The sequence below is a fragment of the Pipistrellus hanaki genome, assembly GCF_964339955.1.
Source record: "Pipistrellus hanaki genome assembly, chromosome: X".
Lineage (NCBI taxonomy): Eukaryota > Metazoa > Chordata > Mammalia > Chiroptera > Vespertilionidae > Pipistrellus > Pipistrellus hanaki.
The window spans coordinates 95,542,178-95,555,486 of NC_140524.1; the positions used below are offsets into that span (position 1 = coordinate 95,542,178).

The window sequence follows — 13,309 nt, forward strand, 5'->3', positions numbered from 1 at the left end:
GGACAGTTTGCATATTAGCCTCTTATTATATAGGATAGACACTGAGTGGCCAGATTATTATGCGTTCAGAGATCATCATCATCTGGCCACTCCGTGTATATTCCCTATACTATACATCTCTATGACTATTCTGTAACTACCAATCTGTACTTAATCCCTTCACCTTTTTCACCCAGCCTCCCAACCTCCCCTCCCCTCCCCCTTCTGACAGCTGTCAGTCTGCTCTCAAAGAGAAAGTCTTTTTTTTTTTTAATATATTTTATTGATTTTGTACAGAGAGGAAGGGAGAGAGATAGAGAGTTAGAAACATCGATGAGAGAGAGTCATCGATCAGCTGCCTCTTGCACACCCCCTACTGGGGATCTGCCCGCAACCAAGGTACATGCCCTTGACCGGAATCGAACCCGGGACCCTTCAGTTCAAAGAGAAAGTCTTAATGACACTTTGAAAGCAAACATAGTCTACCTTTGGAAGGGTTCCGGCTACCATATTAGTTAACACTCTGGTCCTCATTCAGACTCCTCCCCTGTCGCTGCTGGCCCAGTGGCACACAGCACTGGAATCAGGACCTTTTCTCTTTTCTCCCTCCCTCCCCTCTTCCCTCTGGACAAGCTGCAGGAGAAGAGGAAAGGGCCACAGCTCATTTTCACTTGGTTCACACTGATCCAGGCTGGCTTTGTGGGCTATTACTATTAACACTTTCTGGCTGGGTCCCTCTAAATATAGCTCCCACACCATATTTAGGGGCCTGTTCTTGAGCTGACACCCCCCCCCAATATTTTACCCCTTGCATTATATTAATCTCTCTCTTTCTCTTCCTGCTGAGGGATCCAGGACTGCCTTTGGGCAGGATTCCTTTTTAAAAGACGCTAAAACATTATTTTTACAGTGGGTCTCACATCTGGTATCTAGGGTTCATGCACCTATCTCCTGCTGTGAGAAAGGCATGAACATAACTGCAGACCCTATGGTCTCCCACAGTTTCTCTAAGCTGCTTCGTTCCCATGGGAACCAGCTATCTGTGCAGCTTACCTGCAGGAGACACACATGCATATGAAACTCTGAGTGGGCCTCCAAGGAGCCTGAAAAGACTTTGTGTAGGAGGAAGTGGGCCCCCTTCCACCGGGCCCATCCCTTGGGCAGGGAAACTGGGGTGGCCCCTGAGTCCTTGGGAAGCTGCACCTTACTTCTCATTTCTGTTCATTCTATTAAATTTTGAACCTTTGCACTCAAACATTATCTCTCGGAGCCCATGGGAGATGCTAACACGTAGCTTCCTTTCAAGTGTGATTTATGCTGACTTGTTTGAGTCACTATGGACCCACACCCTTCTGAGGACAGTCCTTCCACAATTCCTTGAATGAGAGAGGGTAGAGCTCCCAGCACAGTTCTCTCTAAAGAAGTTGTTGTCAACGCCCCCCCCCCGCCACCTTCAGTCTCTACTATTTCAACCCTTTGAACTCTTATCTGGGCAGGAGGCCCCTGAATCAGTATCTGTGGAAACTGATCATTTTGTTTGGTACCTGAGAGCCAGGCTGGTGGGTGAGCAGTGTGTGGGCACAAATCGCGGGGGGAGGAGGGTGCATTTAGGGAAGATATGAAGCCCTTTTGGAAGCCAGCTTTAAGGAAAGCAAATTTTCCAGGATTTTACTGCCAGAACTCTTGATGCCCTCCCTGTTCCTATAGGTGCAACAGTTCTTCAATATCCAGCCCCTCTTTCTCCCTGTCTGATCACCCCCTTGCCTGTGGTGGCTCATGGGCCACAGGAAAAAGCGCAAAGCCAGAGCCTTTGGAATACACAGCTTGCCATTGGGCTGGGCCCTGGCCATTGCCTCCTTCATTCTTCCCTCCCCTGCCCTGTGTAAGGCATCGCTTATAGCTCCCTGAACTCACCCTGGACTTCACATTCATTGGACTTTTGCACAAGCTCTTCCCCTTGCCTAGAAGTCCTCCAAATCCCTTTGTCTACCTCCATGACCTCTACAGCAGGAGTCTGGTTCACTGGCAGCCCCAGCTGCTGCCCCTTTAGTTCTGCCACCATGTTCATGGCATGCTCATGCTTTACCCTGACTATTTCTAGCCAATGACTCAGCATGGTGGAGTTACTAGTGAGAGGGCAGGGCGGGGCGAGGATGAGCTCCCGACTCCACTGTGGGGCAGGGCGGAGTTATCCCTAGCCCTCACCCAACCAATCAGGGTTAGCCGAGGCAGTGACATCACCACCGACCGGAGAAAAACCCCTGGACTGGGCGAAATTCGCTCTCTCTTCCACCATGCTGCTGGCGTGAGTGGGACAGAGCCCATGCTAGCATGGAAAAGGCTCTTGTTTATTGCATCGGACTCGGCTCCCTGGTGGTCCTTGGGGATCACGAAGTCTGGGCGTAACACTAGAACAAATGTGGGACACTAACAGTAGGCAACGTTTGGACACCTCACTGGCATGGCTGGAGCTGAGAGCTGCTGTGCCATTTGAGACCTTTCCTACCCAATACTTCCTTCGTCTTCTCCTTTCCCAGGCGTCAGACCTTCATTGTAGTTTGACGGCTCCCCCTTCCCATCCATCCTGTTCCCCCCTTTATCCTTCATATATATTCTCCCCAACAGTTCTCCTCTCATATATCTAATCCTGTTTTGGCCTTTACTTCTCAGCAACCCAAATTGACCCAGCAATAGTTTTCTCTGGCTCAAACCAGGCACCTGTTATAGTACTTACTACATTTTGCCATTATTACAGCCACCATCATCATCATCACCATTATCATGATGTCTGTCTACTTCACTAGGCAGCTGCCAAAGGTCCAGCACTGTGTTTCTTACATTTTGGTATCCCTCTATCTGGCACGCATTAATATGTGCTTATTGAATTGGGCCCATTTATTTTTCAAGGGGCTGAGCATTCTTCTTTCAACATGGTTAGTATTAAAGGAAGGCCTGTTGCATGTCTCTGGTTAAAAGATGCAACCACATCATTCATGCTTGAGACCAGACCACATTTGCAATTAATATGAGAGTTAATAATCACACACTTGTTTATTAATGGTCTGCTTTGTTTTGAAACAATAGGGTTCCCACAATGTTTGTTTTCTTTTTTTTTTCCAATAGGCACTCTGCAGTACATGGCACCTGAGATTATTGATCATGGATTTTTCGGGTACGGATCTGCCGCTGATATCTGGTCCCTGGGCTGCACCATCATTGAGATGGCAACTGGCAAGCCTCCATTCTATGAACTTGGTGATCCTCAAGTAGCAATGTACAAAGTAAGAAATGTTTAGTGATTTAAGTTGCCGGTTTTAGGGAAATAGAAATAAAATCTCCCAATTCAGAAACCCCTCTACAAAGATAGAAGAGAAAGGATACAGTCTTATTTATATATAGAAAACCCTAATATGCAAATTGTCCCTGATTGCTTGATATGATGTGTGCTAACCACCAGAGGGCAGCACAGAAGGAAGGAAGGTGGCAGCCAGGGAAGGGAGGCCTTGGCCAGCAGCCAGAAGGCCCCAATTGGCCCTGATCGCCAGCCAGGCCTAGGGACCCTACCTGTGCTCGAATTTCGTGCCCCAGGCCTCTAGTTATTGAATAAGCATTCAACCAGATTGCATCATAGGCAATCTGCTAAGACAGAAAAAACTGTCATTTTTTTATTGAGCCAAGCAATGTAACCATTTCCATGCTCTCAAGAGAAAAAGCTAACTAGTTCTCAGGTGAAAGGACTAGACAACAGCATTGGTCATAATGGCTCACCTGAGATTTGTTGGGGTGACCATCTGTTAGCTAATGGGCTTTCCCCAAAGGAAAAGTAACTCAGACCTTTAAGACATGAGGTAGCTTTGGAGTGAGGTGTCACTGAAGTTGGGCTCCTATCCTCCAATAGATAAGGGGCATCATCGTCCTCGCTGATGACATTCAAAGAGATGGCTCATGGGTCCTTCAGAAAAACATTTCTGGAAAGAGTCTTAACTTAGCTTTTTTAAATATTGACATATGTCTCAAAGAGTCAGAGAACGAACAAGTTTTCTCAAGTGAATGCTCTAAGAAAAGAGGAGTGCCTCTTCCCTTATTTTTAGTGGGGAGAATTAAGCCTCTTATTTGGAATCTGTATTTACCCCTATACTGGGTAAAGCTCAAAGGCCACATGGGTCTGTGTCTGTGGAGAACAGGTTTCTCATTGGGTTTGGAAAAGGTGAAACTTTGGGTATCTAGCGATGTTTCCTTTGTTGTTTTAAACCCCCCCCCCCCTAGAAGTAATTTTAAAAATTAATAAAACCCTCCCAGGGCTACCAGGAAGAGCAACCCATGTGCATGAAGTCCTACATAGGATTAGTGGCCACTGTGGGTAGGGTTTTACCACTGGGCATACTCCCTTGAGGAAGAGACATGATTGATGGAGACTCCAAGGAAAGCTGATGCCAAAACAGCTCTGTGTGTCCAAGGTCAGGTCTGTGGCTTGTGGCTCCATGTACACTTGGAAAAGATGAAGAGGGCTATAGCTTTAAGAGTTTGTTACTAGCACTGACCTTCTGTTGGGCTCTTTTGTTTGTCCCAAGGCTAAGAAGGAACTGGGAGAGGTGGGGGGTCCCAAAAGGTAAAATGGCTACTACTTATGGACAATGAAGTTATAGGGCATGAAAGCAGCTCAATGGAATGTGATTTCTTCCTTCCTACTTCTCAGCCTACCTTGCTATTTGTAGGTCCTTGCTATTCATCTCTGCCAGGCCTCCAGCTCAGCCTCTTTGCTAGAAAGAACTGAAAGGCATGAGTGCAGCTTTGTGCCCATGAGCTGAGTCCAGCTCATGGTACTGCAGGTACTGTAACTGTTTTCGTAAGAGCAGCCCCCTGCAGAAGGTTCTCAGAGCTCCCCACCCTCTTAGCAACTGTCAGGAAGCTCCAAATCCAAAAACTCAAGTCAATGAGTATCCTTTGGCACTTGCAGTCCCAATAAGATCCTGAACACCAGGACTGGAGGACAACAGAGACCTTCCCCAGCCCTTCCATGTCTATCCATAGTGGAGCCAACTAGGACCATTGAAAATCTTACCTACTGCTTCAATCACACGCCTTGGAATAAATAGTAGCTGGTGCTGAGAAAAACATCAGGGTCTACCCGAGAGCCATGGCTGGCTGCTTTCTGATTGTCCAAATTCCTGTAACACTCAGAAAACCTGTCTGGAGGCTGTGACTTGCTCAGTTCATGCATAGGACATAAAGGGAGTGGCAAGAAATATTCAAAGTGATGAATAGCAAGGACCTACAAGCAAGATTACTCTACCCAACAAACCTCTCATTTTGAATTGAGGGTCAGATAAAGAGCTTCACAAACAAGGAAAAGCTAAAGGAGTTCACCACCACCAAACCAGGATTACATGAAGTGTTGAAGGGTACTCTTTAAGAAGAAGAGGGAGGAAGGTAGCTAATTATCTATACAAAGTTTTGAAAATATATTAAGGTTTTTAGGTTGGCACGTAAGGTCAGTTTTCATTGCAAACTAGATAGCTACTATTCTTTTTAAAGTTATGAAGGTAAATATTTTTTTTTAAAGTCTTTATTGTTTAGAGTATTACAGATGTCCCTCTTTTTCCCCCAATTGCCCACCTCTACCTAGTTCCCAATCCGCCCCAGGCCTTCACCACCCTACTGCCTGTGTCCATAGGTAAGACCTTTGGTTAAACTCTTCCACCCCATTTCCCCCTTCCCTCTGGGATTCATCAGTCTATTTATGCTTCCATGCCTCCGATTCTATTTTATTCACCAGTTTATTTTGTTCATTAGATCTCTTATTTATTTATTTTTAGATTCAATTGTTGATAGATATGTATTGCCATTTTATTGTTCATATTTTAAATTCATCCTCCTCCTCCTTTTCCTTCTTCATCTCTTTCTTGTTGGTGAAGCTATTTATCTGACCCTCAAATCTAAATGAGAGCTTTGCTGGGTAGAGTAATCATGGCTGTAAATTCCTTGCTATTCATCGCCTTGAATATTTCTTGCCACTCCCTCCTCGCCCACAAAGTTTCTGTTGAGAAATCAGCTGACAGTCCATTCCTACGGATGCTCTCTTGTAGGTAACTGCTTTTCTCTTGCTTCTTTTAAGATTTTGTCTTTAGTCCTTGGCATTTTAATTATGATGTGTTTTGGTATGGGCCTCTTTGGGTTCCTCTTGTTTGGGTTCCTCTCTGTACTTCCTGGACATATAAATTCATTTATTTCATCAGGGAGGGAAGTTATCTGTTGTTATTTCTTCCAATTGGTTTTCAATATCTTGCCCTCTCTCATCTCCTTCTGGCATCCCCATAATACAAATGTTGGTATGCTTGAAGTTGCTTCAGAGGCTCCTTACACTTTCTTCCTATTTTAGGATTCTTTTTTTATTCTTTTTGCTCTTCTGATTGGGTGTTTTTTGCTTCCTCAGATTCCAAATCATTGATTTGATTCTCAGAATCCTGTACTCTACTGTTGAAACCTTGTAAATTATTCTTTATTTCAGTTAGTGTATGCTTAATTTCTGACTGGGTCTTTTTCATGTCTTTGGCATTCTCACTATGATCTCTGAAAGTCTCATGAAGATCCTTGAGTAACCTTATAGCCATGGTTTTGAACTCTGTTTCCGGTAGTTTGCTTGCTTCTGCTTCTTTCATTTGTGGCATGTTTCTTTGTCTCAGCATTTTGGCTGCTTCCTTGTGTTTGTTTCTATGTATTAGGTAGAGCTACTATGTCTCCTGGAATTGGTAGAGTGGCCTTGGTGTGGTAGGTGTCCTGTAGGGCCCAGTGGATTAGCCTCTCCAGTCACCTGAGCTGGGCACTCTATGTGTGTCCCTGTGTGGTCTTTGTGCATAGTCTTGTAGTTTAGCCTTGATTGTGTTGGCATTACTGCGAGGAGTTGACTTCCAGGCCAATTGGCTCTGATGACCAGCTGCAGCTATAGTGGGAGAGCTGCTGTGCAGGAAACACCCTTATGGAGCAGGACTGGCTTCAGTGGGGGTTTGGTGCTCACTGAATTTGCCCTTGAGTGTGTAGATTATGGATGTATAGAGTTGTAATATGCTATGGTCTGAAGTTGTCCACCAGGTGCACTGGCTCTAGGGCTTCCAGGGAGGTGCAAAGTCAGCCACTGCCTGGCTCCACCCTGCAGGAGCTATTTGTAATCGGCTTGGAGGTGCCCAGGAGAGGCTTACCTGTGAAGCAAGGCAGGCTGGTGCTGGTGTCAGATCTTGGCCTTTTATTCATAGGTTTATTCATGCTTGTTTAAGAGATTTTAGCAAAATTTTAAGCCTAAATAAGGACAGGCCATTCAAAAGGCAAAGCCACTGCAGACAGGTTGGGTGGGGCTGAAAATAAGATGGGGTGGGGTCTCAGGGAATCACCAAGCAGAGCAGGAGCAAACAGATATGGCTTCCAGTCAGCTCTATGATAGGGTAGGTCCCAGCATAGGAACAAAGACCCCCCAGAGTACCCCTGTTTGTGAGAAAGCTGCCCCTTGATTTCCTGCCCCAAAGCCAGTTCCTCCCCGTATGTGTGTGGGTCCCCCAGAGCCTCACCCAGATACTGGAGCTCAGGAAGCAGGACCTTGTAACTTCAGTTCGTGCACTGGCCCTTTAAAAGGAACACCTGGCAGCCTCTGTGTCACTGAGCCTTATTCCCTGCTGGTTTTTACAGTCTGTTGTTAATGGGTACTTTTATTCCCAGCTCTGGAACCCTGGGATGGGGGTGGGGGGGGCTCTGGTGTGGGGCTGGAGCCCCGTGTTCCTCAGGAGCTGTCTCCTTAGAGACCATCTCCTTCCTGATTAAAAAAGCATCACATGTGGGCGTTGGACCAGCCTGTTCTATACCTCTGCCCCTCTTACCAGTATCATTGTGCTTTCTTATTTACTTCTCTAGTTGTAGGACTTCCATTCAGCCAGTTTTCAGGTGGTTCTGAATGATGGTTGTTCTGTATTTTGTAATTCTGATGTGGTTATGGGAGGCAGTGAGTACAGGCATTTACCTACATAGCCATCTTTTCCTATCTAGAAAGCTACTATTAAATAACATCCCCTGTGTTTGTAAAGGCTGTAGAAATTATTTCTGGTATCTCTAAAATCCTTCAGGAAATTTTCAGGAAACTTCTGGGAAGTGTCTAAAAGAAAAGGATCTGTTTTCCCCAAAAATGACTATTAAGGATTTAATTGTATCCTCCCCCCCCAAAAAAAAATGTATTGAACATCTGATCCCTAGTACCTCAGAATGTGACCTTATTTGGAAATAGTCTTTACAGAGGTAATCAAATTAAAATGGGATCAATTATATGGGACTAATCTTATATGACTGGTGTCTTTATAAAAAGTGGAAATTTGGGCACAAAGATGATGTGAAGAGAGACAGAGAGAAGGTCTTGTGAGAGTGGAGGCAGAAATCGGAGTGATATGTCTGTAAGCCAAGGAACGCCAAGCACTGCCAGCCCCCACCAGAAACTGGGAAGAAGATGGCAGGGTTCTCCCCTAGAGCCTCCCGAGAGCGAGCTTGGCTGAGATGACACCTTGATTTCAGACTTTTAGCCTTTTAGCCTCCAGAACTATGAGACTAGATTTCTGTTCTTTTAAACCACCCACTCTGTAGTACTTGGATGTGGCAGCACTGCAAAACTAAAACAGGACCTTTGAGTTAACAGCAAAGCACCCATAAAAGTAATGTACTTACAGGGTGCCAGGGTGTCACCCATGTTTGCTCTTTTCTTTCTGAGACCCAGGTGACAAGCCACCCCTTACTTTGGGTTCTTGGTCTGAATTTTTGTCTTCTCCCCCCCCCCCCCCCAGTGCTCTCATGTCTCCACCTCTCATGTAAAGAATGCTAACTGTAATGCACCCTGCATTTCAGATCTTGAGGGTTGAATTCTATCCAGCTTTAGTGTTCTCAAAATCCAAAACTTATTTTCAGTATTTCACTTTATTGTGGTAAGAGCCCTTAATGTGAGCTCTACTTTTCAGTGCACAGTACAGTCTTGTTGACTCCAGGTATGATGTTGTACAGCAATTCTCTAGAACTTTCTCATCTTACTTAACTGAACCCTTATCCCTGGGTTGGTTAGTAATTTCCCACTCCCTCGCCCCCAACCCAAACTCTCCAGCCCACAATGAGCAGGGCATCAGAGATGGTTACTGCACCCTGGTCAAGGGACTTGGGTATGAGAAGTCAAAAGGCCATTCTCTGCAGCATCCAGGTCTCACTTAGTGGAGCAAGGGAGGCCAGGCCAGCCCCCCGGGGATGCCAAGGAGCTGGGAATGGGGTGGCTCTGGAGTCCAGAAGGGCTTACACCCAGGGCTTGTCAGGTGGGCTCTAAAAAGATGCAGGGAAGATTGTGAACTTTTAAGAATAAAAAGTCCTCTAAGGGGAGTCACCCCCGCTGGGCACCATTATGTAAGGTGGATGAGCAGGACTTGTGGAAGCATTCTCATGTCACATTGAGGTGACAGCTTAGCCCCAACTCCTGCTCTCCTCCAGGCCACAGGGACAGAGAGTCTTTAGCGGGACAAGGATGAGCTGGCCAGAAGTGGGAGCCTGAAGAGGAAAGGGCAGTGCCCCTCCTTCGGCCAGTTGTACCCCAGGAGGATAAGGCTGTGGGCCATGAGGTACCAGCCTCCATGGTGTGCACATGGTTTGCAGCTGGAGGTGAAGGATTGGGGCTGTGAGTGCACTTAAAGGGGCTGTCCTTCGGGGATCCTGTGCATCAGGGAACAGACCACAGATACCTTTGAGCCCCCTCGGTTAGAGCATCCTGCTGCAGGCTACGGTCCCAGCCTCATCTCATGTATCTTATGTGTAACAAACCACCCCAAAACTATAGAAGCTAAAAAAAACCACTTTATATTTCCCATGATCCTGTGTGCTAACGATTGGCTCTCCCTCCGGTCTTACCCAGGCTCAATCATGTGCTGGCTTGGCTGGGGCAGGATGCTCTTGGAGGCCTTCACCTTGGATGTTCCCCCAGCTTAGTGGTCTCAGGCTCTGAGAGGACCGCAACAGAAGCCCCAAAGCCTCCTAAGGCCTAGGCTCTGAAACTGCCCCGGCATCATTTCCCCCGCAATCTGCTGGGCAAAGTTCCAAGAGCCCATTGTGGCTTGGACACGGGTACCAGTCATTGAGGCTGCTGTGCTTCATCCATCCGCAGCCCCTCAGGATAACGGACTGGGAGCTTGGTATTGAAGGCGTATACATGTTTTCCCTGAGGCCTCACTGTCACTTTGGCCACTCCTCCCTCAAAATGCAGGTGGGGCTGTTTAAGATGCATCCTGAGATTCCGAAAGTCCTTTCAGCTGAAGCCAGAGCCTTCCTTTTATCCTGTTTCGAGCCTGACCCGCACAAACGTGCCACTGCCGCCGACCTGCTCAAAATGGATTTCTTAAGGCAGGTGAACAAGGGCAAGAAGACCCGAATTGCTTTCAAGCCATCAGGTGAGGCCTTCTGGGACAGTTGGGTGACCCCCTGGGCCCCTGGGTTCTCTGTTGCTCAGAGTGCCAGCTCTCCAGAGTGCTCAGTGAGCCACACCGCCTGTTTTCGTAGAAGAATTGTGGGGTTGTCCAAGCACAGCCAATGAATGTGATTTCCTGACAGGGACACAGGGGGCCCCACAGGTGACAGCGATGCCACCCACCTTGTTAAAGTCTTTTTGGGGATTGGGCCAAGGAGGGAAGCCAGAGCGGCCCTAGCTGGGCTTTTGTGTCCTCCCCGCCCCCCGCCTGCAGGGCCTGTGTTTCATTTTTCGAGCCTGGCCTATTCCCTTATGTGGCTCCTGACCTTGATTAAAGGGCATGTCGGAGGAGCTTGCCTGTGGTGGCTGTCCTGCAGCCCACAGCCCATTATAGCCAAGCGACCTGTTCTAGGGCGCTAAGTCCTGCTGGCAGTGGCCTAAGAGTAAGCCCGCAAAAGAAGCCCTTTGTTGTCCTTTCCCTGGTGGAGATGGGGTCTGACTGCAGGGCAGAGTGTCTCGGCATCTTGCTCCCAGAGAATAGCTACATGAGTGTTTCCCATGGGCTGATTAGAACCCAGAGCCCCAGGCCCATCACAGACCTGCTGAAGCAGAAGACACATTTCACCAGGATCCTTGGATATTTGTTTGCAGTTAGAGCAGCAGTCTTAGCAAGCCCAAGCAAGGGTTCTCGCTGAGTCTCGCTCGCCGTCTTTCTGAGTGGGCAACTCTCCCAGCCTACTGCCTCCCTCTCAGAGCCTTCACAAACATTCTCCCTCGCTGAGCCCCAGCCTCCATCCTTTTTTTTTTTTTTTTTTTTTAGCTTCCCCTTCTCTCTCTGAGTAGCAAAGACCCCCACCCGCACCCCCGCAACTTCCACTGGTCCTTTCCCCAGTATTTTTTCCTGAGTTTCCAACCTTAGTGTTGTCCCTGTCTGAGCCTCCCCATCAGCGTCCTCCTTCTCTGAGCACCCCCCACCCCACAAGCAAGTTCCCTCTGATCCTTTCCCCAGAATTTTCCCTGAGTCTCCCACCTTAGTATTGTCCCTCTCTGAGCCCCCATCCTCCCTCTCTGAGCTTTCTTTCCAGCATTCTTTTCTGACCCCCTCAGCATCCTACCTGTGCCTCTCCTTCTCAGTCTCTGAGCCCTCCCTTTTGCACACTCCCTCTCTAAGCCTACCCCTACCTCTCTGAGCCTACCCCTACCTCTCTGAGCCTCTGCCCCTTTATGTTTGCCCCACGCAGCGGCAGCGTGTTCCCAGATCACATTGGGGGAATCTGAGGGTGCTAGCAGCAGAGAACGAACCCCTGGCCCCCTGGAGTTGGACGCCCAGCCAAACAGGTTAGAGAATGCCTGGGAGCCCGTGCATGGGCTCTGCAACGTGCTCAGGTACTGTCTGCCCCGTCCATTCGCAGTGTGCCTGTGAGGCCTGCTCACTCATGGGGTGGCAGAGGGGCGGGTGGCTACAAAACGCCTACCGGGTCAAAATCAGATGGACTTGAAGGGCTTTTGTTTCTTTCTGCTGAATCTGCCCAGGTGGCAGGGGAGCCAACAATGCAAGGGGGGGGGGGGGCAGTGTGTTCTCTCACTGGTCTTTCCCTCCTACATCTCCCTCCTTTCCTTGTCCCCTTCTCTCTGGTCTCTTGCCCTCTTCTCCCGCCCCCTCTGCCTCCCCAGTTGTCCATTATCCCTTTAACCCCCCCTCCTCTCCCCCTGCCTCCCCAGTTGCCCCTCATTAACCCTTTAACTCCCTTCTCTCCCTTCAGTCTTCCTTCCCCCTTTACCCTCCCTCTCCCAACACTGCTGCTAAGAGAGAAAACACACTGCATCTCTCCTCCATCAGCCTGCCTCCTGTGATTTTATCTTCTTGAAGGTGACACTGCAGAGTCACCTCTTAGACACTCCCCCATGGGGTCCTAGAATACCAGCTTTGCTCAGGACACAGGGGTTGTTTGTCACCTGTGCCTGTCCACAGGGTTTGGGATGAGAGCCAGATCACGGAAGACCAGAGGGCAGCAGACCAGAATGCAGCCTTGAACCCCGAGAACAGGGACCCGAGTCCCTTCCTGCTGCACCAGGACCAGGAGTGTCGTGCCATCCTCTACAAGATCCTCTGGGATGGGCAGGACCTGTTAGCTTCCAACCTGCAGGAGTACTTGGTCCAGGTACAGGCTGGGGGGGGTGTGTCCAAGTCCCAGAGAGATCCAGTGGGACTGAGGTTCCTGCCACCCTGGAACATCTGCAGTTATAATAATCACCTTAACTATCTCCCAATGTCCATCCCTCCAACAAAACAAAAGAAAATGCAAGAGAAACTGCTGAAACCATTTGCCTAACACTGCAGTGAATCACGCCATGCATGGGTCTGTGATGCCCCCTGGTGGCAAGTAAGCCAAATGGCAGCACAAAGCCCAGGAGCTCCGAGCCCTTGCCCCTGTTCTAGCGCAGCCAGTTTAGGGAGAGAATTGATTTTAGATAAGGAAAGGTCCTTTCAGGAAGAGGCCACTGCCCCACCCTGCCTCTTTTGAAAAAGCCTTGTTCAAGGCTGGGTTTTAAAAGGGGTTAAACAGGATGCCTGAAACATTCCTGGGGGGCTTAGTTGCATGTGTGGGGGCCAGCGAGAAGGGAGGGCCATAGAACCCTCTAACAGAAAAGATGGAAAGAATTCCAGGAAGAGAGATCCCATCTCACCTGAGGCATCCAGACTTCTTTAGCAGATGCATCATGGACAATCTATCACATATGTCAAACACAAGGCCCGCGGGCCAAATCCAGCCCGCCAGGCCTTGCAATGTGGCCCGTACCGCGCTGTCATCACTGCACTCCGCTGTCAGTTTATGACATTGTCAGTTTATGACTGTTCAGTAA

General features: G+C 48.3%; 1 protein-coding gene across 1 annotated transcript in view; it reads left to right on the forward strand.

Moving 5' to 3' along the window:
• Window positions 1-13,309, forward strand: part of MAP3K15 (mitogen-activated protein kinase kinase kinase 15) — a gene marked incomplete at its 5' end in the record, with an annotated part of 64,114 nt that overhangs the window by 44,621 nt on the left and 6,184 nt on the right. The window contains 4 exons of the mRNA XM_084869978.1: window positions 3,103-3,260; window positions 10,244-10,427; window positions 11,686-11,844; window positions 12,362-12,606. Of these exons, the coding sequence (XP_084726104.1) occupies window positions 3,103-3,260; window positions 10,244-10,427; window positions 11,686-11,844; window positions 12,362-12,606 (746 nt within the window). The remainder of the gene's footprint in view (window positions 1-3,102; window positions 3,261-10,243; window positions 10,428-11,685; window positions 11,845-12,361; window positions 12,607-13,309) is intronic.